The sequence below is a fragment of the Prinia subflava genome, chromosome 12 (assembly GCF_021018805.1).
Source record: "Prinia subflava isolate CZ2003 ecotype Zambia chromosome 12, Cam_Psub_1.2, whole genome shotgun sequence".
Taxonomy (NCBI): domain Eukaryota; kingdom Metazoa; phylum Chordata; class Aves; order Passeriformes; family Cisticolidae; genus Prinia; species Prinia subflava.
The window spans coordinates 10,066,658-10,090,220 of NC_086258.1; the positions used below are offsets into that span (position 1 = coordinate 10,066,658).

Genomic DNA, 23,563 nt, shown 5'->3' on the forward strand with positions numbered 1-23,563 from the left:
AATTACATTTTAATTCATAGTTTATTGTATGTTCCCATATATTGCAGTCTAATAACCGTAGGGGCATCGAAAACATATGAGATATCAATCACTCTGCCCCTGGTCTTTCATGTTTATATTATTCCACAGTCTTTAAATTACCATAAGTAGTTACTTATTTTCTAAGCTTTCTTCTCTTCTCTCTTACCTTTTGCTTTCATTTATCTTTTATTCTTAGTATCTTTATCCAACAGCTATAAGTATTTGATGGAAGTTTGTAGCTCACTTAAAATCTGTAACAGACAACCTGAAACCCAGCAATTAGCAAAGACAGCTTAGACTTGTGTTCCTTTGTTGAAGGAGGCGTTGAATCTTTTGTTCTGATTTAGTCACGGTAGCTGGGTGGAAGCTGGTACCTCATTATGTGGTTGGTCTGTTTGTCTGGTAGGTAGCAGATGGTACTGGAGATGACGTTACCAAGAGAGGCAGGGTAGAGAAACTCAAGACCTGTGATTTGTTCACCTGTCACCTATAACAAAATACAGGTTAAAAGACTTTATTATTAGCTGCACCATTTTTTAAATGAAAAAACTCTTATTTCAAATGAGCCTGCATTTCATGCTGAAGACGATTTTGCTCCAGCAATTTTTCTGTGGCTCATTATTTGAAGGTATCCTTGATTTTATTCTGAACAATGTAAATGTCATTCATGTGTCAGTGTGTACATTAGCAGCTTTATGTTTACATTCTGTTACTCTCCTTGTGTTTTGGTAGCAAGGGTTGGATGTCTTCTTGTGTTTGTATATCCATTAGAAGAAAATCAGAGATACCCTGTGAACTGGAGGCCGTGCCATACTTTTCCAGTGTGCTCTTGGTATTATTGGTTCCATCCACTGAGGCAATTCAGTAACATAAAATACTGCATTTTAGTTCTGTTGATATCCTAAAATCTTTTTGATAATTAGCAATGTCAGAGGGTACAAGTCCATGACCTTTCTTAACTGTGAAAAGTGCGTAATCAATTCAGTGATAGGAATTAATGTGGCATTAAACCGTGTGAGGATGGTCCTGTGCACAGCTGTGAGTGAGGATGCAGCCAGGTGAGCAAAGGTGAGCGGTGCTGTCCCACCACGGCTCCGGGCTCTCTGCTGATCCACAGCTGCTCCTGGAGGAACAGCTCCCAGCACAGACCGGGCTGGAAACGTCTCGTAACGTATGGAGGAAGGGAAAGATGATTTTATCAAAATAAATACTACACAGAGCCACTAATGGTGCTGTAGGATTCGAATCTGAATTCAAACATGAGCTTCCATTGTTTCCAAGGTATGATTTTAGGACAGACTTTGGATCATTCCCGCAGATGCCAAATTAGCTTCCATTCTGTATGGTTTTTTGAGGGGTCTTGTGGCTATTTCATATGCGTTTCTACAAGAGAAACTTTGTTCTCCTCTGTGACATGCAAATGTCTTTAACTACTCAGAGCAATCCCAACAAAAAGATGATAAAAAGCCTCAATTATTGTAAGAATGGAATGCATAAACCCATCAAAGTTTGGCTATAAACAGAAGAATTCCAGTTTTAGCAAGGATAATCTTAATTGCACTACACCTGTAAGAGGCAAATGGCTCTGTCAGAAAACAGCGCCTGATGGGAATGAGCAGAGTGATGTAATAATTCATAGCCAGGAAGAGGCAGTGAGTCTCGTGATCTCAGATGTTCATTCACATTTACCTTCCGTTGTGCTACCTTTGCTAGCATAATTAGAAGTGCGATATTTGACATCTTTAATGGTAATTAGTCCTTCCTTACTACCCACCTCCTGGATAAATATTTAGACACCATGAACAGTCTCCCTGTGCGCCCTTTGTCTTTCCTGGAGACTTTCTGAAGCTTTTCCTCAAGTTCAGAGGCCTTCCTGGCCTGGTTTTCTCACAGTCTACTTGGAAATGGGAGATGCAAGAGGCCTTGGTTTGTGGAAGGCTCCACAGACTGGAGGGACTCAAGTTACCATATTCTAACAGTGAATATTTGTCACAACGAGGGTTATGGGTGCATTCAATAGTCATAAACGTTTGGGGTATCCGTGGTCTCGGAGTGGAAGCAAACTCTTGAACGCCTCCTTCTCGCGCTGCAGTTGTGCCCCGCCATGGCCCGAGACATCGCCCACGGTGACCGGGCGGAGAACGCCAAGGCCCGCGCGGGGCCGGGGCCGCGGGGCGGCGGGGACAGCGCGGGGACAGCGCGGGGACACCGCCCGGCCCCGAGCACATGCCGGCGGCCCGGGCGCGGCGCAGCCAATGGCGGCGGGGCAGGACATGATGTCAGAGGGGCTGTAGAAAAGGCGCGGAGCCCCGCGCCGTGCCCGCGCTGCAGACGCGCCGCTCGCAGCTCCGCCGCGGCTCCGGCTCCGGCTGCGCTCCCGCCCCGGGCCCCGCGGGCCGCGCCGCTTTAAGGACAGAGGGGGGCCGCCAGTGCCCGTCCCATCTGGTGCCCGTCCAACTCTTCCTCCTTCCCCTTGGCTTTTTCTTTTCCCAATGAGCTCCAGCGGGCTGGGGGAGGAGCGGGGGAAGGAGCAAACTTTGCCCCTGAGCTGCCGCCGCTGCCAGCCCTCTGGACTGTGAGTGCGTACGGTGGGCATCCGCCCCAGCCTCCCTGCAGCACCAGCCTGCTCTCCGCCTGCTGCAGCCTCCCTCTCCCTTGCTTTCCTCCTCTAAATTTCGCACAGTACGATGTAAGAGGCTTGTCGTAATTTTTTTCTAATTCTTATTTATTTCTCACCGAAGATGGTTTAATTTTTTTTTTATATTTCTACTATTTATTAATCCCTCCCAACCGTAAGCGTGCCCAGCCTTCTGCCAGCTGGGCCAGAGCATAAAGCCTGGGACTGCACCTGGGCAATGAGCCCTGCACTGAAGAAGCCTCCTAGAGAGATGTGCCGGGGCCGCGCAACAGACTAGATCCAAGCCCCGAAGCCTACACCACCAGTTATCCCCTCTCCCTCATCCCCTGCGCCCGCCTTTCTGCACCCCATCCCTTGAAACCTCGGATCAGTGCCTGCGCCGCGCTCCGGAGAGCTCTGCCGGGGAAAATCCCGGTGCCCAAGGAGAGACGGGGCGGCCGTGCTAGATGCATGGGGGAGGGCTCCGGTTAATGCAAGTTCTGGGCTCCTGCAGGGACCCCGACAACTGTCAGCAGCAACAGCAGCTCGGGCCCTCCTCCTCCGCGTCCTCAGCGATGCTTTTCCACAGTCTTTCCGGCTCGGAGATGCACGGGGTCATCGACGAGATGGATCGGAGAAGCAAAAGCGAAGCACCGGCCATCAGCTCGGCTATAGACAGGGGAGAGACGGAAACGGTAGGAGCCGAGGGAATGGGAGTCATGCGCTCCCCTAAACATACCGAACCCTCACAGATACAGCTTCGCCCCTAAAATAACAGATCGGGGGGAAACCTATGCAAAATACTAAATCAGAAGAGAATTAAGCATAAAGGCACCCCAAAAGATTAAATGAAACCGCGGGGAAAGGCATGAAACTGTTAATTATTAATAATATGCATAGTAATAGTAACGCTTGGGTGAAATGAACGGTACTGCTCTTGCGAGAAAACAGATAGAGCAGCCTTTTGGTAGCGTCCAAGAACTCCTTCCCTTCCCCCAGCCTGTCCGGCCTTCCAAAGTTTTTAGGAAGAGGCAAAGTGTGGTTTTATACCAATAGCATTTTGGCACAGCGAATTTTTTATCTGCAGAATGGAAACACAAACCCCAAAGAATCAAATTCTGTGTTATTTTTCAGGTAGGATGCCTTCATGGATATAGTCTTTTTACCATTTATTTAAGAAGAAAAAAACCAAACACGAGTGTCTAAGTTGTGGGGTTTTAAAAATAATTTTAATGTGTGGGTTTGTAAACATAGCAAGCAGAAGTAGAAGATATGTCTCAGGGAGATGGATGGATGCGAATTTTTATAACTTTACCACATTTTATCTTGTCTGCTGATGCGTAGTCCTTGTATATTAATACATTTAGATAATAAAAAGATGCACCCATCTAACTGGCGTTAAGCTGGCAAAGTGGAAGAAATTTTCGAAGTGTCTTAAGTGATTGAACAATTTATGTATACTACACTATTTTTGTTGAGAAATTACAATTCTGAAGTGAAATTATCTCGTACACTGGTTAAATGCTGTCTTGTAAACTGATACAGCTAAATGCAAGGAAGATCCGTTCTCAGGTTTTCAAAGTTCATCAGTATGTGTTCTTTCTTGTAATGTTATGTGAAATTTGCTTTAAGGTGACAGTGAGACTATTGAATCTTGAAACACGGGCTGGAAATCGGCCTTTTGTACTGTAAGGGTGGGATGCGATGTCTGAACGGTTTTGGTTTTCTTTTAAAAAGTTCATATTTCTCCGTACAGTAAACCAACATCCAATGATCTTTGCTGGAATAAATTTTGTGGCGTGGTAGTTTTATATAATTATATATAAACTATATGGATACACGTGTGTATATCACAAATAGTGGGTTGGAATACTGGATCCTTGAATACCATTTCTAGATCTCAGAATATTTTTGTTACTGGAAAAGCAAAATAGGAAAAAAAATCGTTATTTCATGTAAAGGGGATTTACAAGAAATTACTTTGGTTATAAAACGATCCCTACTCGGAGTTCAGTTAATGCCTTAAAGAAACAAGCTACCGGTGGGTTCCTGTGACTAACACCAGTGGAGTGCCAGGGTTTTATTTGTGTGGAGTTCTCCTAGTGGGAATGATGCGGTGCAAACGGGAGTGCTCACAGAGATGGGATTTTGTTATCCCCGCAAGCACAGGATGAAAGCGATGGGTTTGGCATGTGCTGGAAAACCAGCCTCGGTTCCTTTCGATTTCCTCCGATTAGCTGTCTTTGCTTTTGCTTTGCGCGAGGATTTAAGGCTCTAGAGGAGGTAAAAGCAAACAAACAACTTCTCCCCCGCCCCGAACCAAAACAAACTGCGCGCTGGGCACAGCTGTAAGGAAACGTTTCGGGCTCTCGTGCACAAGAACAGATCTGCCGTGGGCTTTTGTGCAAGGCGGGTAAGAGTAAGTTGGGACCGAAGTGGAAAGCAGCACATTGCGAGGTCTGCCCCAGACGCTGCTCCACCGAGCCTCCTCTCCCGAATGCTGTTTTGAGGTGTCTGCTGAAATAAATAAGCACGCTTAAACGGTTCCGATATTTTTCCTTCTTTCTTGTTCGGTAGAAGTTGACAGGATATGTATGAATTTGGGGTTTTTTGAGGGTTTCGATTGGATTGCGATTTGACACTAAACTATTAAATTATATAGGGCTTATATTTAGTTTTATTGCTTCCAAGTTTATCCCAGCATAATCTAACGTGCTCTGTTGGTTTTTACCCACTTTCATTCCTACACGTTTGCCACTATTTCGTTTTCGTGATAAAACATTCTGCACCTCGGATTTAGTAGCGATGATCTCCTCCGCAGCTTTCTTTACTGATCCCTTTAGCGCTTTGGGTCACAGCAGATCGCGATCCGTGTTGTTTGGAACCAGCTTGCAGAGAGCTGTGTCTGCAGCACTGTGACTACTGGGGGTTTGATCGTAATTCATTCGGAATTTTATAGCTAGGAAAATACACACACAGACACGCTCCACATACACGCACTCACAGAGCATTAGCTATGCAGACACTCTCAGTATATCCATAATAATAAATTTTTAAATTAACTATCTGCGATTTGCCCTACTCCGTTATTATCGCGCCTGTTTATTGAACAGCATCTTTTCTTGGTTTGAGACTGGAAAACCCACCAGAAAAAGAAAAGTTCTGGTCTGGTCCGGACGCCTCCCCTAAAAGCCAGGGTGGTTTTCTGTTTGTCTCGCCCGCTTCCCCGCCTCCTCCCGGGAAGGTGGGATGCGGCGGGACCCTGGGGACCGGGCGCGGGGCCGGCCGGGGCGGCGGGCTCGGAGCCCCCGCTCCTCTGCCAGCAGAGCAGCAGCCCGGCCCCGGCCGGGCAGGGGGAGGGGGAGCCCAGCCGTGCTCAAGAGTTTGTCCCTGTCGCTAACGGTCTGTAATTGTTCTCCCCCAGCAGACCATGCCTTCCATCAGCAGTGACAGGGCTGCCCTGTGCGCCGGCTGCGGGGGCAAAATCTCGGACCGCTATTACCTCCTGGCTGTGGACAAACAGTGGCACATGCGCTGCCTGAAGTGCTGCGAATGTAAACTCAACCTGGAGTCCGAGCTCACCTGCTTCAGCAAGGACGGCAGCATCTACTGCAAGGAGGACTATTACAGGTACAGCCTGCCCTGGGCCGCCAGCCGGGCCGGGGACGCTGCCCACGCTGAGCACACCCATCCTGACGAGACTGCCGAGGGGACCCGTGGGCACGCGTGGGGCAGGCTGTGAGCTCCTCAAACCTCCCCGTGGGGAGGGAGACTCGGGGTGAGGATGAGTCCCGTGTTGCCGGGAGGGGACACGGCCCGGGCACAGCTTCCCCCCAGCCTGCTTTGGCTGCTGGGGCCTTCACCAGGCGTGCCCTGCCCGGCCTCCTGTGCTGGGCTCGGGGCCGGCAGCGGGGCCGCTCCTCGCCCGCCGGCGGTGCCTCCTGCCGCCCGGGGCTGCGGGCACGTTCGTGGGCCGGGGGTCGCTGCCTTGTCCTGGTGGGCTCTGCCGGGGCCGGGGCTGCCCTGGGAGCTGGGTAACGGGACGGAGTCTCCCCGCGCTGCCGTCTCGGGATGCCCGCCCGGCTGGGCTCCGCAAACGTCCCGGCTTTGTGCCGCTGCCCCGGCCGAGGTGGCCGCCCCGGGGCTCGCAGCCCTTTGCCGCCTTCCGGGCTGAACCGACGAAGGACGGGGTGGGGGGGAATGCGCCTCTCACTGTCTCCTCTGGCCTTTCTGTTTTGCAGGAGGTTTTCGGTGCAGAGATGTGCGAGATGTCACCTGGGGATTTCTGCCTCCGAGATGGTCATGAGGGCCAGGGATTTGGTATATCACTTAAATTGCTTCACTTGCACCACTTGTAACAAGATGCTGACCACTGGCGATCACTTTGGCATGAAGGACAATCTGGTGTACTGCCGCCTCCATTTCGAGACTCTCATCCAGGGGGAGTACCAGGTGCATTTCAATCACTCGGATGTAGCCGCTGGGAAGGGCCCGGCTTTGGGAGCGGGCTCTGCCAACACTTTGGGACTGCCTTATTACAATGGCGTGGGGACTGTCCAGAAGGGGAGACCCAGGAAAAGAAAAAGCCCGGGGCCTGGAGCAGATCTGGCAGCCTACAATGCAGGTAAGAGACCCCCGCCTTCCCCCAGAACAGTTCAAATGGTTTGTTTCTGTTCACTTCCAAAGGGGGATTTCCGTTTATTTTAGCTTAAACTGTTAATAATAGTTTAGCTGCAGCATAATTATTGAGATCAAGTGCTGTCAAACTGCAATTACAGAAGCTAATATGTTAGCATTTTTCACTTCAGCTGGAAATAAAATGTTTTGAAGCAAGGTCATCTGGTTAAGGGGGGGAAGAAGGGGGAGTGCAGCCTGAAATAAAATCTGGAAACCAGAGATTTTCAGTTCACACTTCAGAGACCCGTGAATTTTCTTTAGTGGCTACACTCTAAAGCTGCTGACGGGTGAATTGTTCAGCCCCTCCGGAGCTCTTGTATCCCAAAGTTTTGGAAGGAAAGAGAGAGGAAGTGGCCTTTTCCCAAGGGTCTGCAGTCGGAGGCGGACGGGGGTGCGGGGCTGAGTGTGCCCCGGCAGGGCCGCGGGCAGCAGGTGCCGCGGGCAGCACAGAGCTGCTCACACGGGGGAAGTTCTGCTGGAGCTTTGTTCTGAGACGTGACTCGCAGAAGAGCCGGGAAACTCGCGGCTCCCCTTCGCAGCCCATCGCTGCCCCGCGGCACAGCCCCTGCCCTGAACCGAGCCCAGCAGCCGCAGGAGCGGCAGCGAGCCTGGCAGCAGCTCTCTGTACCCAGCAGCAGACCTTCCGATGGCTTTCCTCGTTTAACCTCCCCACCGCCACAGCACTGTAATTTTACAGGCAAAGGAATTCGAGCAATCTCTTGCCTCCCCCCCTCCTCAGCCCCGCTCCCCTCTTTCCCTCGCTCCACTTCTCCGCGTAGCCGCCACCAGAACGGCTGCAATCCCGGGGGCTTCCTGCGCTGCTGCTTGGATGCAACGGGAAAAAAATGCTTGGACAAAACAAAATTCTTAGATGTTGTTTTTATTCGAGGACTCGGAGGCGGAGCTGGGCTTCCCCCCAGTCCAGTGTTTCCCGAGCCGGGCCCTGGGGCCGTCCCGCCGGAGCCCGGGCACCGAGCTCGTTTCCCTGTGTTGTTCTGTGCCTCGGTGCCCTCGGTGCTTCTCCGCTCTTCCCAGCCTGTTTTCTCTCTTACCTGCCTGGTTCGGACGTGTCCCGTAGGGCGCAGATTTGCCTTTAACACGTTCCCCTTTCCCGGAGAGGGCGTTCGCTAAAGGCCAAGTTTGCTGCGGTTTTTTCCAGCCGCATCTCCGACAGCTGCGGGCTGCGCCGGGCGGCTGCGCTCCGCCTGCGCGGGAGGAGGAGGAGGAACGGGGGAGGAAGGCGCGGGGAGGACACCGAGAAGTGAGGGGGGCTCGGGGCTCGGCGCTCGGGCCGAAGGAGGCAGCCCGGGAGCGGGAGGCTAAAGGGAGTAACAATAGCGACGAAACGGGGTGGTTTGCACTGAAAATGGCAGGGAGGAAAGGCGCATCTCCGACCGGCAAACGCACCTCGGGAACAAAATTGCTGGCTATTATTGGTTGAACTAATTGCTGAATAATTTGGAAGTAGTGCAAAAAGCAGTTGTAGTCCCAGTGGTGAAGGTTGATGAAAAGTGCATGTAGTGTTCTCGCGAGTAACAGTTCAGTTTTAAAATATGCATCAAAAATGCGTCTTTCCCGTTAAAAACCGTCTCGTTTTCGGAGGGATTAGCTTTTAATTGTCCGTCCGCTGTCTCCCTGTGCAGGGCAGATGTTCAGATTCAAAGGACCTGTAAACCGAATCAGCGGCATCTGTCCTGGATGGGAGCACAGCCTGAGAAAGTCTCACTGCTCCCTGACTTCCTAAATAAACCGCCTTGAACTGCATTTTGAAAAATTCGTTTACAAAATAATTGCCGTCAGACTTTTTTGTCTTTCAATCGTTGTTTAGAGCCTGCAACTCAAACTTTAGAGATCTTCTTTGAGTAACCTCTGGCTTCTTTGCTTAAGCTATTTATCTACTTAACTATTTACTAGACCTGTAATCGACTAATTTATGCGGTAATAAGTGCCATTGATCTTGGAAATCAGACTGGGTTGCTCGTTGATGTAAAATTCTACAAACGAGTAAATTATTGCAAAGCCTTCGATTTTGTGCCTTTTAAAGAGAAACCATTTAAAAATGTGATCGTTTCTCTTTTTATTTTAATGGAACTTGTCATTTCCTTCTCAGAAATGCACTAGAAATGCACGATGTTGTCCTCTGAGGGGATCTGTCCTGGTGATTTGTGTAGAATACTTTGTGTAAATAAATCTACACCCAGAGGTGGTGGGAAAAGAGGGACCATAAACTTGGCAGAGTCGAGACTGAAATAATTTTGTAAATTGCAACAAATATTCATCTGCAACATCGAATTAGACTGACTCTTTCCCCCCCCCGCACTTAAACGAGACTCCATTTGCAGGGGAATGATGGGTTTAGATGTGGATAGAGCCTGACAAGTGGAAAATAGCTTAGAAGGATGCTGAAACTTCAAAAAGAGTTCTTTTTCTTTCTTTTCTCTTTCTTTTTTCTTTTCTTTCTTTTTTTTTTTTTTTTTTAAGTGTGTTCCTGTGATCATAATTTCCTCCTTCACTTGTTGAAATGGAGTTTGATGGGTTTTTTAGGTCAGTAAATCAATGGCTGAAAGCTTGCTGAACACAGGAGCACCTGTAAAGAATTCTGAATACTCCCTTTGTGAATTAGACCCCAAACCTCCCACAGTCTGCTATGTTTTATTCATTTATATCTAGTCTAGCTTTAAGACACTAAAATATCCTGGAAAATGACAGATGTATTGCGCAAACTTGGGGCACGACGAGCTGATAAAATGCCCATAATCTGTGCAAACAGCCAAGATATTAAGAAACACTTCCTTCTTTTGCGAGCAGGAGGATGTGTCTGCTTCGCTGAGGGGGTGAGGGGATATCCAGGCTGCTCGGTGGAGGGGACTGGGGCTGGGGGCGGCTTCTGCCGGGGGAGGGGAGGCTGCGGAGGCGCCGACCCAGCTCCCGGCAGGGCTCGGGGCAGCGCCAGGGACGCCTGCAGCTGACCCTCTCAAGTGGTTGTGTCAAAAGTGGTTTGGGTTTTTTTCCTGACAAAAATGCGAAAAGTCTGGAAAGTTTTGAAGAGCGAATCTCTCTTTCCTCCTCCTTTCCCTTGGGACTAAAAGCTCACAAGAAGCTTCCCTGTGACTACTGTGACAGAGCGAGCAGACGGGAATCGCAGCTTAAAATCGGATATCTTGCAGAGATCCTAGGAAAAATTAGGGTTTCCCCTGTCCCCCCTCCTCTTGCTTCTCCCCTTTTTCTCCCTCCTGCCGGGCCGTGGTCACCTTTGGGGTCCCCGGGCGCATCTGGCCCCTCCCCGGGGGCTGGGGCTGGGGTCGGGGCCGGGGCAGGCGCAGGGGCTGGGGTCGGGGCCGGGGCAGGGCGCCGGCATCGCTCCCGCCCCGGAGGGCGAGCGGGGCCCCGGGAGCGCCCCCCGCTCCCCGCGGCTGCGGGGCCGGGGTCCCTCGGGCAGGGCCGGGGTCCCTCGGGCAGGGCGGGGAGCGGAGCCCGCCGCAGCCCCAGCCCCTTCCCCCGGCAGGGCGGGCAGCGAGGAGCGCGCCTCGGCCGGGGCTGCCCGGGTTAATCGCGGCGCTCAGGGACTGACCGCGCACTCGCACCGGCCATTCAGCGCCATTCAATTGGCTTAATTGAGGGGAAAAACCCTGGCGGCGGTTCCTCCCGCGGGGCCCGGGCCCGGCCGCCCCTCGCCGGCCCCTTTGTTCTCCCGCCCCGCAGCCCCGGCCCGGCCGCGCTCCCCCCGGAGGCCACCGCGGCCGGGGGGCCCGGTCCTTCGGCAGCCCCGGGGGCACCGGGACGCGCAGCTCCTTTGTCCGAGGCGGCCGGGGAAAGCCGGAGGAAGAGGGCTTCTAATCCTGCTCTCCTCCGTCCTGGCCTTGTGATGCTCGGCCTGGGCTCCTCAGGATTGACTGGCTTTATCTCCTCAGAAAGAATCCTTGAAATGTCAAGGTTGAGGCAGCGCTGTCTTGGCTGTTGCTCCATGGCTTGGCACAGACACCCTCCTTTTAGTGCCACCAGGCACCTCAGAGGCAGCCAGGGTTACCTTGCCTGCTCCTGGTGCCACAGCTTCACCCCTTTTAATTCCTGTGGTGAGAAGTTCAGGAATCTGCCTTGTCTAAGCGTCTTCTCCTTCCTCCAAAGAGAAGGACTGTGTCTGTTCCTGTCCCAAGCACCACTCAGAGGACTCTGTCTCACTCCTGTCCCCTTTGACGACATGGGTACCACAAAGTCCTCTTCACCTCGGACCGAACAGCAAATGCGGCTGCACCCCTGCCTGGTCTAGTTAATCACAAGTTCCCTCTCCAGGCAGCAGGAGGTTAAAACACCCCCTTGACTCCGATTACAGAAGGAAAGGGGTGTATGTTCCTGAGCCACTAGTGAGAGATAACGCACACACAACGTGTCTCTTGTTTCATCACTCTTTCAGAATCAGGATTAGTTTTCTTTCGTTTGGCGTAATCTAACATGTCAAGCAAAAGCTACTAAGAACAAAATTTCCCCCAAAGGAAATTTCTCTTTCTCATCTTCATGTGCCATATCCTTAGCAACCTACTAACTACTAAGCACACACTTTGCCCCGAATCCCAAGCCATGGGGGGCTCTGGTGATCTGAGGGTGAAGCAACGTTCCAAGCTCTCCTCCTCTAGCAGGCTTGGTTACAAAAGCACCAGCACAGCCTGCTTTACGCTCCTGTTGTTTGGTTGAGGGAGGGGTTATGCATTAATCTGTAAAGGGTATTTTGGCTACCAAAATGTTTTCCTCTTATTCTGTGGGGATGTAGTGATGCTGCCCATGACCAGGTGGCCCTTACGGGGCTGAGGTGTCTGTGCTGCCACTGCTGCTCCAGCGGAGGCTGCGGGGGCACTGGCTTGGGTGGGAGGTCTGGGGAAAGGCACGGGGCCTTAGAAATGGTCTAGGGTCAAAATGAGACTTGGCACTGCTGCAGAATTTGTTGTATCAAAAAATAGAAGCGAAACACTCATTAATTTAAGGCTCCTCTATTCGACTGGAATTCTACCAATTGTATTTCTGAAATCCCAGCAGGAGCCTGAGACGCTGCAATGGAATGGAAATGTTACATATGGATAGTTCAGCAATTCCTTCGGGAGATGCACAGGACACCACAAAAGAACAGGGAAGACAGTGCCTGGAAAACAGAGGGTTGCGTGAGGAGCATGTACAGTGTTAGTTTTACACCCTGATGCCTTTTGCAGAAATTCCTCAGCTCTTAAAATCTCCACTTACACCCTTGGCCCGTTCTGTGTATCTGTGCCTGCAACACCCATGGACGTTGCAGATTCTGTGAGAGATGCAGATAATATTAGACTGAATAAAAGAGCCTCTGGAGGATGGTGCCAGGCACCACAACCAAATACGAGGGGGGAATTGGTACCAGCTAGGACTGTTTATGTCATATTGGGTGATTCCTGGGAGTAGCCAAACCACTTGCACCAGTCAATGAACACCACACAGCCTCATGCACTTTCAAAATCTGTTCTGAAACTTCCATCATAGACAAGGACATTTTGCCACTCTTAAATGGTACTTGTTTACTGTCAGTTTAATATTATTTTTTACTTAGTCGATAATGGGGTAAAATGATGAGAAATTCCAAGAGTAAGTTGTTCCTTTTCCTGTCAGGGCTTGATGAAAAGCTGACACCCTCATTCCTTTCTGGAAGGGTTTAGAATCAGTTTTATATCCTTGGATTCTGAATGTCTCTCATTCTCTATGGGGCACGTTAAAATCCAGCTCCTTGCAGCCCTAGGCTTTGTTATGTTGCATATTAACAGGAACCAGACCTCAGTCCTGCAGACAGATATTTTGATGCATTTCCTCCTATGTCTGTCTTGTTATTTCTTGGAGGGTTCAAAAACCTCCAAGATGACGCACAAAGGTTTTTTCCATTACTAATATCTAAAATTCTTTGGGTACATTTTAAAAACAAGCATGGTTTTGTTTTACATTTCCATAACAGAATTTTCTATGAGCATTATTGTGTTATTTATCCCAGTGCTCTTTATATCAGGAACTGTGGCTATGAAGCAGACTGGAGCACATGTGATGACTTCAGAGGGGCAACTAGGTCTCAGATCTTGAACCCAGAAAGATTTGGGTACATCTCAAACACCTCCATTACTACTCCATTGTGACTCTTTCCCTTTAAGTGTCTTACACCTTTTAAATTCAGGTGCTTGCAGTTTTCCATACTGCTGGAAAACAAGGAGAAATGCTTCTTATGGCCAAAATTTGGCACAAGATCTGGAGGTCTGGAAAGGATTTATACAAATGTATGCACATGCACGCACACACGCACATAGACACTGACATTTCTGTATACAGTACCTTTTTTTAGCTGCTTTTTAAATTATAGGAGTACAGAAACACACAGAAGAGTTTGAGGCTTTGGACACTTTGGGCATATGTGTTAAGCAAATGTGCTTTTGGGCTTAGAGCTGGATTTTTGCAGGCCTTGCTCTGTGTTGTGCCACAGCTTTTTAGCAGGTTTTGAAAGGCTGAGGTTTGTAAAGCAGCTACTGTGGCTGCTGCAAACCTGCTTAGGGAGCCTGTACACATCTGTACTAAGGATCGTGCATTTAATGTGTATTTTTAAAATCTGTTTTTGATATAAGCCTGTCAGAACGTGCGTGTTTTCACTAGGGCTGAGACCCACTGATGGACAGCATGAATTCAGGGAACACTGTAAGGATAGGTGCATGAGATGTACTCAGTTGTAATTAAACAGCAAGAGTGGACAATTGAAAACAAGCCTGCTCACGTGTTTAAGAAACTTAACAGCAATTCATGTTTTAAAAGAGTTTTTTGGTCATTTTCGCATGCTGTGTAGAGCAGAGATAGCGATTTTTCATTACTTTTAGCATAAATCTTGTAGGAAATTAAGAGGGACTTGTAGATATTTGGACAGGAAAAGCTAATTAACGACAGTTTGTCAGAGCTAATTTTCAGTTATATTCCTAAAGTTTTATTGGATTTAAGCTCAGTCCTTAATGTTATTTTAAGAGGGCTTCTAGGGTTTACTGTATGCACAAATAAATGAGAAACTACTTTTGATCTACAAGATTATTTTGCTTGGCATTCAACAGTTAATACTACTTGATAATTTTTACAGTGTCCATTTCTCACAGACCTTCCTCTTGTGCTTGATTTCTGCAAGTGCATCAACCAGTGTCATTCCTTGATTTCAAAAGGATATGGCAGAAGTGATCATTCAAACTAGTATTTCCAAACAGTTTTTAAATGGAAATATAAATGTATAAATAATTAAAAAGATTTTTCATTTGGCGTGCCAGTGAATATGTTGTATTAACAGCTTTATTTCTTTAGCTAGTCAGATTATAGTCATAATTTGCTGTCTGGTAGCCACAAACTTTATTTCTTTTATAGTGTTTCATTTAATGGTCTCCCTTGTACTCTACAGGGTTTAGTTTGATGGAGGAAATAATTATGATTTTAACTAGTCTGTTCCATTGAGATTTAAGTGGAGTGTATTGTGCAGCTCTCTTTGTGTGTTACAGTGCAATTTATGGGATACCAAGCACAGTAAAACCCTTTACGGAGTTGGGGACAGCTACTGTCCTCCCACAGAGAGTGGAGGCAAAGTTCTGTGGAGGTGGAGCAGAGGGAAAGGAAACAGAGCTGACATTTTAAAAGCCACAGAGGGGGAGGCCAGGGTCCTTGCAGGCTGGTTATTGTGAGGGAATGGCTGGAAGGTGCAGAAATACGATCCAGCTGTGCCCAGGTGGGCAAGAGGCCAATGGCCCCTGGGCTCTGCTGGCCCCTGGGCTGTGCTAGCCCCTGGGCTGTGCTAGCCCCTGGGCTCTGCTGGCCCCGGGGCCGTGCTGGCCCCTGCCTGTGCTGGCCCCTGCCTGTGCTGGCCCCTGGGCTGTGCTGGCCCCTGGGCTGTGCTGGCCCCTGCCTGTGCTGGCCCCTGCCTGTGCTGGCCCCTGGGCCGTGCTGGCCTCTGCCTGTGCTGGCCCCTGGGCCGTGCTGGCGCCTCTGGGCCGTGCTGGCCCCTGGGCCGTGCTGGCGCCTCTGGGCCGTGCTGGCCCCTGGGCTGGCACTGCTGGGGCACCTCCAGGGCTGGGGCAGCTCCGGGACACTCACGGCAGGAGAGACTCGGAGGGGCTGGAGCATGTCCGGGGCAGGGAGCAGAGCTGGGAAGGGAATGCAGCCCCAGGAGTGGCTGAGGGAGCTGGGAAGGGGCTCAGCCTGGAGGAAAGGAGGCTCAGGGAGACCCTGTGGCTCTGCACAGCTCCTGACAGGAGGGGACAGCCGGGGGGTCGGGGTCTGCTCCCAGGGAACAGGGACAGGAGGAGAGGGAACGGCCTCGGGCTGGGCCAGGGGAGGCTCAGGGTGGATATTAGGAACCTTGCCCAAAAGCAAGGTGAAGCCCTTGACCTTGGAGGGGTTTCAAAGCCATGTGGATGTGGCACTTGGGGACACGGGTTAGTGGTGGCCTTGGCAGCGCTGTGTTAACGGTAGGGCACAATGGCCTTAGAGGGTTTTTCCAAACTAAACTGCTCTACAAACCCATGAAACGGAGCAAGGGCAGGTAGGGTTTGTGCTGGTACCTGCTGTGGTGTGTTACTTTAATTGCTGCACTCAGGGAAATTGCAAACAATATTGGTTATGGAGCAAGAGATTTACAGGCCTTTTCCTCTTGTTGCCTTAAGCTTTAAGTTGCAATGAAAACGATGGTGACCACCTGGACAGAGACCAGCAATACCCCAGCAATCAAAAAACCAAGCGCATGAGGACGTCCTTCAAACACCACCAGCTGCGGACAATGAAGTCATACTTTGCTATTAACCACAACCCCGATGCCAAGGACTTGAAACAGCTAGCTCAGAAAACTGGCCTCACCAAAAGAGTTCTTCAGGTAAGAGGCACCTTTTGCCTTGAAAAGTAATGGAAGTATCAGTCTTAGATTTAAAAAGCCGTGGATTTTGCTGGTTTTCAAGATATTCTTAATAATTTGTACCTTCTCTGAGACTAAGTTAATTCCCAGAAAGTATGAGAAGAGTTATTTCTTTTCAGTTTCTCTAAAGCAGATCACTTGGGTTCTAAATTTTATGAGAGTTGTGAAGGTTTGGGGCCCTGCCTGTTTTCCTGGAGTTCTTTAGTTCTGGTGCATGTTTTAGCTTCCAGGTTGCTGTAAAAAAAAAAAAAAGTGATTTATTTTAGTTAGTGTGCTCACTGTAAATAGAGAACTTTTAGTTTAGAATTTCAGAAAATGTGCCAGTGTTTACCTTTGTAAGAAACTAATCAACAGTTTGAATTCATTTTATCAGGACAAGGAGGAGGGCTTTTCGTTCATAACTGAAGTGGACATAAATGAAATTTTTCAAGAACTTTTACTCATAGTATAGTAACTTAGAATGAAACAAAGCTGCATTTTAAAAGTACTTTTTCTTGCTCATGGGAAGAGCGAGAAACTCTCCATTTCAGCTGTTGTGGGAAGGAAAAGGAACAGTATTAGTTGGTTCAGCTGCATTTTAATTTATAGTTCCGACTCAAGAAGTCAATTTTAATGAGCACTTACCCAGATGCCTGTACCTAGAGATAAACTTGGGCATATAGGAGCCATGGCATTCCAGGATTTATTGCTGAAAGTTTTAAATGGGTCTTAATTGTAGAAAAAGGATTTGTGACCTTTCTAGAGACAGGTAGGGCTGCGAGCCCCATCCTGGGAAGCGTCGTGGACAGCTCAGGAGTCACAGGCAAGTGGAGGGCAGGAGACAACTACTGAGGAAAACTGAATCCACTGGAGGGACCCTGGGGCTTACAGAGCTAACACCTGCCACTAGAAGGAACAAAGGTTTTGTAGCTTCCCAGTAAAAGAATGAACTGTACGTAAGGACTTCTCATGGCTACGTTCTCATAGCTGGATTGGGTTTGTTTTCCTGAGGCTGATCTGTGGTGGAGGAGCAGATTCCTCTGACAGAGAGTGAACATCCAGCACCTGATGTGGTGTCTCACAGCAGCTGTCCTTAAACCAGACACACGGCTGCAATATTTACTGTATTGGTCCATCATTAGATTGACCCTTCTCCTCTGTTTTACCCTCAGAATTTAGACACTTTGGGAATACCAGGTCTGCCCATTCACACCCGAATTACCTGAGAAACTGCACAGCAGGGCCTGGAAAGTGTCTTTCAATCATCTTCCTGTTCTCTCTTGTCACTTTACACCAACTTGGACTTCCATTTCTCTCTTCACTGAATGGGTCCTTCCTTGCATCTTTTTTCCAAGTTCATTTTCTCTGTTTCTTCCTGTTTAGAACATATTTCCTTGTCTCCAAAACTGGACTCTACCCCATTACTCTTCTGTTCCTCTTTCAGTTTCTTCATTGCTTCTTCATTCTGTCTTAAACGTGTCACAAATTGCTGTTTTAAGGTGCTTTGTGCTTCTTCTTTTGTTTGTTGCAGAACTTTACAATTCCACCGAAGTTTTGTTATCATTTTGGTATTTGGTGTTTCATTTCTTTTACTTTCAGAGTTAAACACTCCTTTCTGTCCAGGCTCCTTTAGCTGCAGTGGTGCAGGACAGTAGTTGGTGGTGAGGCTTGTTCCCTGAGGATGATGCTGTTGGAGGCAGTTCCAGAAAATGGAGTGACACCTTGTCTGGTATCACTTGAATTTTCCTGTCTCTTATGAGCACTCTCTAGTCATGGATGTTTTGTTTGAAAATTAATTTGGGCCATGAGAACACAAACTTGTATTTTGCATGTTTTACAACCTTTCTGCCCAGTTGGTTTATCTCTACCTGTGAGTAGCAATTAAATTCACACATGTGAGTTTTAGGGTTGGTCTTTGCTGGGCAAACTCGTCATGGTGTTCATTTCTGAGACAGTGTCACTTGTTAATTCTTTGGAGCCAGCAATGCTGGCATTCAGTCTGTGTCACTCATTGAACACAAAGTGTCACTGACACTGCTGATGGGAAGAAGCGTGGTCAGCCCCAGCCTGTCCCACACCTCAGAGGTGTGTGGGCTCGCAGGTGCACGGGCACGCTTGCCAGGAGCCAGAACTCTAACAGGGGTTTGTGAGCCGTGAGATTTTCTGTGTGCTCAGGTCTCCATTCGGCTGCTGAGGGGTCCTGGCTCTGTGGACACATTCAGTAGAATTTATTTTAGGGGAAATGCATCATTTTTCAGTGTGTGTCTTGTACACCACTCATTTTTCCCAGTAAAGTCACTACCAGAACCCTACAGAGATCACTGTGTGCATTTGGACTTTGCTGATTCAGTTTCCAGTGGTGAACAAGCCTGAAGTGTTTCCATCCCAGGTGGGGACCCGTGCTGCCCTTTGGTGAGGGTTTGCTTTAGGCTGCAGGCTCTTCCTGAGCCCCCATCCCTTGAACATCCCTTTGTACAGTTCCTGACTGCAGCAGAGTCGTGGCAGTGTGTGTGCAGGGGTGAGCACAGCCTGCCTCCTGATGTTACACCCTCTGCGTTTTGTTTCCCCACTTTCTGGTTAGGGAAATTCAGAGAACCTAAATGTCTTCAGGTAGCTGTGTGAATGAGCCAAATTGGGTTTAAAATTTTGCTTTTAGCAGAAGCTGTTCACACAGCTAATGTGTAACAGATGCAGCAATGGAGGTGCTACAAAGCAGAAAATAAAGTTATCTAAGGTGATGATCCCATTAACTTCAGTATCCAAATCCCTCACAAAACTTACTGTGTTTATTTTCAACACTCCCTTATCATATGGAGATGTTATTTTATTCCTATTTGACTTGGTGGAGACAAAGAATTTGTTCCACACATCACTGAAGAGGGAGTGCATTATTTTCACCTCAGTAAATATTATTCTGCCTAACTGCTGAGTGCCCAGCTCCACGCATCCAGCCCCGCTCACCGAAGTGTGGGAGCAGCAGTGGTGGATCTTGCAGCTGCTTTTTATTTTTCACTGGGAGTTTTGATCTGTATTTTCCCCTTCGATTTGAAATAGCTCAGCCTTGTACTGATACAGTTGGACAGAAACCCACTAAATACTTCCCAAAGATTTTGTTTATTGCTCAGTCCTGAAGGAATTGTGTAATTGATGTGAGATAAGTCCTTCTGGAAGGATTCTTTCAGTCCTGTGTGTCTGGGTGGTTATTTCTGCCATGCCCTTCCAGGTGCACGGCCTGAGCTGCCCTGGCTTCAGCCCTGCACTGTCCCTGCTGGGACAAAGGCCAGGGCCACTGGCAGGGCCAGGGAACAGCCCCAGGGCGCAGGGAACAGCCCCAGGGTGCAGAGAACAGCCCCAGGGTGCAGAGAACAGCCCCAGGGTGTAGGGAACAGCCCCAGGGTGTAGGGAACAGCCCCAGAGCCTGGGGAACAGCCCCAGGGGCCGGGGAACAGCCCCAGGGTGCAGAGAACAGCCCCAGGGACCAGGGAACAGCCCCAGGGCGCAGGGAACAGCCCCAGGGGCCGGGGAACAGCCCCAGGGTGCAGAGAACAGCCCCAGGGACCAGGGAACAGCCCCAGGGCGCAGGGAACAGCCCCAGGGCCCGGGGAACAGCCCCAGGGCCCGGGGAACAGCCCCAGGGCCCGGGGAACAGCCCCAGGGCCCGGGGAACAGCCCCAGGGCGCAGGGAACAGCCCCAGGGCCCGGGGAACAGCCCCAGGGCCCGGGGAACAGCCCCAGGGCGCAGGGAACAGCCCCAGGGCCCGGGGAACAGCCCCAGGGCCCGGGGAACAGCCCCAGGGCCCGGGGAACAGCCCCAGGGTGCAGGGAACAGCCCCAGGGCCCGGGGAACAGCCCCAGGGACCAGGGAACAGCCCCAGAGCCTGGGGAACAGCCCCAGGGCGCAGGGAACAGCCCCAGGGCCCGGGGAACAGCCCCAGGGGCCGGGGAACAGCCCCAGGGACCAGGGAACAGCCCCAGAGCCTGGGGAACAGCCCCAGGGTGCAGGGAACAGCCCCAGGATCTCTGCTCCTCTCTCACCACTCTCTAACACGAAGGCCTTGCTGAGGATGTCAAATCTAAAGCACATGCCAGAATGTCACTACGGTGGACATAATATTGTCCCGTCTATCATAAGACAAGGTGTTTTCAGAATTCAAATAATTAGATGTATTTTTAGTAATGATACACATATTTATTATGTTACCATTTTAAAGATCCTTGTAACCATTAACTGATTAACTGTGACAATATTTCGGTTGGGAAGGAAGTGAAAGCAGCCACATAATCTCTGTTTTCAGATAATACTTGCAGGATTATATGATACTTTCAATGTCTAGCATGGATTACCACTAATAAAGAAACAATGAACCATGTTATATGTGGAGCTCCTGAAAGCAGTTTGGGTGGCCTTTGGTAAGGGCAGCTGAGCTCAGGTTTTCATATTAGTGGAAGATGAAGGGAAATCCATAAACACCAGACTCTTGCTCACTTTGTGTGCTACAGGTTTCCAAAAAATACCATTGAGCCTCTTGCCCTGCTAAGGTTAAGGAGCAGTTGAACATTTAGGAACACTGTCATGTTTCTCATATTTGGGACTACTGAATATAAAAATATGGGTATTTTAATGAACACAAATGTGAAATTATGCAGGAGTAGATGTATCTACAACTGGGCAACTGGTTTGTCTGTTCCGTTTTAATTATGCCATGGCTACATGAACACAGCAACAGTGGCCAGCTCCAAACTCCATTTCACAGCTGTTATCCTTTATGCAGTTACCAAAAGGTATTTTAAAGAAACCAACCACCAAATTATTTTGTGGAACAAATAGAAATGATCTTTACCTGAAAGGTAAAAAATCCTATAAAAGTTCCAATTGCTGTTTTTGCTGTTCCTGAGCAGTTGGCACTCGAGTCTTTGTGGTTTAAATGACCAGAACAAAGTGATTGGCTTCACACCGGGGGCTCTGGGCAGTCCCACCAGAGGACACTGCCTGGGAACGTGTCAGCCAAAAACATCACTTGGGGGTTGCCTCTTTTTGACCACATTGCTGGTCTGGAGCAGGGTCACTGCTATACTGGACTCCTATAAAATCGTGGGAATATTTTTACCTGTGCTGGTTTAAGAGAACCTTTGTATATGAAACTGATAAATAGCCGCTAAATTAAGTGTTTTAACAAAGCAAACACCAACATAAACTGGTTTAAAATACTGAGCTTTCAAAAAGAAGGACCTGTAGAGATGTGACTTATGCATGGCTCTTGAATTTGTGCCTGAGGATTATTTCCTTGTGGCGTTCCCTGGAGAGAGTGTGAGAGACAGGGTGTGCCCATTGAAGACCTTTGGCTGGGGGAGAAAGCTTTCCGGGGAGGGAGGAGTGCCCGACAGGGGGAATTTGCAGCTGGAGCATCCCTAGATGTGAACAGGGGCAGAGAAAGGGGAAGCAGCGGAGGCAGGTGCAGGAGCTGGGACTGCAGTGGGAGCACCCCCAGCTCCGCCCGCCTTCCTGCGGCTCTGCCTCCCTCCCTCAGCTCAGAGCCCGTCCCGCGGCAGCGCCAGGCAGCTCCGGAGCCAGCAGCAGCATCTCTGCTCGGGCTGCTGCGTCCTCAGGAGTCCCACACTCTCACTTTCCCTGTCCTTCACTCGGATAAGAATGCAAGAAGTAGAAATCTTGCAAAAAATATCTGTGTGGATGCTATTCCTACTGAAATCACAGTTTTTGATGTAATGTAGGTCTTTAATACTTTTTCAGCTCCTTTTCCCGGTGTTATTCCAGTACTGAAAACATTTGGTAAAGGAAATAGGAATAGGCAAAGGAAGCTGAAGCATTTGAGAAAGAATAAGAGAAGAACAAGAGAGAGGGACAGTCCTTTCCAAAGAGGGGGCACTGCAGGCACTGGCACTGAGGGAGCCCCTGGGAAGGCAGCGAGCCCTGGGCTGGCCAGCAGCGTTTAGTGGGAGAGGGACGTGAGATGCAAGGGGGAAACTCGTGATTTTGTGTTCAGCAGGTGCGAGGGGTTTGCCTCCCCCAGAGCAGTGCTGCTGGGATGGAGGGCTGCCGAGGATCCTGCGTGCTGCCAGAGTTCTAATGTCCTGTCACATACCCTGTGCAGACACACTGCCAGCCTCTGTCCTTGTGCACTCCTGGCACAGGCAGACTGTTTGCAGGGATCCAAGGAGAGGGAAGAAGGAATATTTTGCAGGCAGAGGCTGCTTCTCACGGCTAGGACGACTTTTCCAATATGTTACCAGTAAAAACATCTTTCCCAATTCCAGCATTGATGAATTTGTGAATATGCTTTTGCGTTTTTAAACACTGCAGGTCTTTAAATGCTACCCTGTTATATTAAACTATTTCAGGTTTGGTTTCAAAATGCTCGAGCCAAATTCAGACGGAACCTCTTACGTCAAGAAAACACAGGGGTGGATAAGACTTCAGACTCAACACTCCAAGCAGGGACCCCATCAGGTCCTGCCTCAGAAATATCCAATGCCTCCATGAGTCCATCCAGCACTCCCACTACTTTAACAGACTTGACTAATCCCACTATGCCAACTGTGACGTCGGTCTTGACATCAGTGCCCGGAAGTCTTGAGGTTCATGAATCTCGAAGTCCTTCACAGACAACCCTTACAAATCTTTTCTGATGACTCTTTCTTAATAATTTCTTTAAAAAAGAAATTATACTTAGCTGAAATTCCAAGTGTATTTTAATAGAGGCTTTGAGCAACTGACTAACCACAATTAGGATCTCTCCTAAAAAACAGAAGGAAATGTAGTGTTCTGGTATTACGGAGTATGGACTGAAGAATAACTTGGAAGATCTATTGCAACACAACATTTGTGTAACTGTACAGTTTTGTGGACTGAGCAAGGGAAACAGCAATTAATTTAAGTTGGCTAAAGCTTCTGTATTTTCAAAGACTGCCATGTGCCTTATATACTGTTTTATCTACATTCTTTGGATTCCATGTCCACTTCTCTCTTTTTCTCTCTGTATATTTATGACCAGGGCAAAAATGTTAAAGAGTTTGTTACTTTGAATAGTCCTAAGCCTTTCATTGGTTGCTTTGTTGTTTTAGAATTTTAAGGTCGAAGTCTGTTCGAATACCAGAATTTGTAAAATCTAACCAGTAATAAAACCACTTATGGAAACTACTTGGTAATGGCTGCAGTTACGTTTAACATTAGTGTCACAATCGAGGTAGGCTGACTGGATCTAAAAGGGTTAGAAAAATGCACTTCAAACACAGTGTCTGCCTAGGAAAAACCCTAAATAGGATGTACACACTCCTCTGGTTCCCAAAGTATATATGGGTGAGAAATCCAGCTTGAACAACAGTCTAGG

At 48.9% G+C, this 23,563-nt stretch overlaps 1 protein-coding gene across 2 annotated transcripts; it reads left to right on the forward strand.

The window, feature by feature from the left end:
* Positions 1–375: 375 nt before the first annotated feature.
* LHX2 (LIM homeobox 2) lies at positions 376–22,862 on the forward strand. Of its 2 annotated transcripts, XM_063409527.1 has the most exons (6): positions 376–391; positions 3,212–3,333; positions 6,066–6,268; positions 6,880–7,262; positions 15,994–16,199; positions 22,575–22,862. In XM_063409527.1, exons 2-6 carry the CDS (start codon positions 3,214–3,216, stop codon positions 22,860–22,862), a joined length of 1,200 nt encoding a protein of 399 aa, XP_063265597.1. In that variant the 5' UTR covers positions 376–391; positions 3,212–3,213. The 2 variants fall into 2 exon arrangements, with proteins under 2 accessions (XP_063265597.1, XP_063265596.1); XM_063409526.1 differs by lacking the exon at positions 376–391 and having other exon boundaries at positions 2,114–3,333.
* Positions 22,863–23,563: the final 701 nt, after the last annotated feature.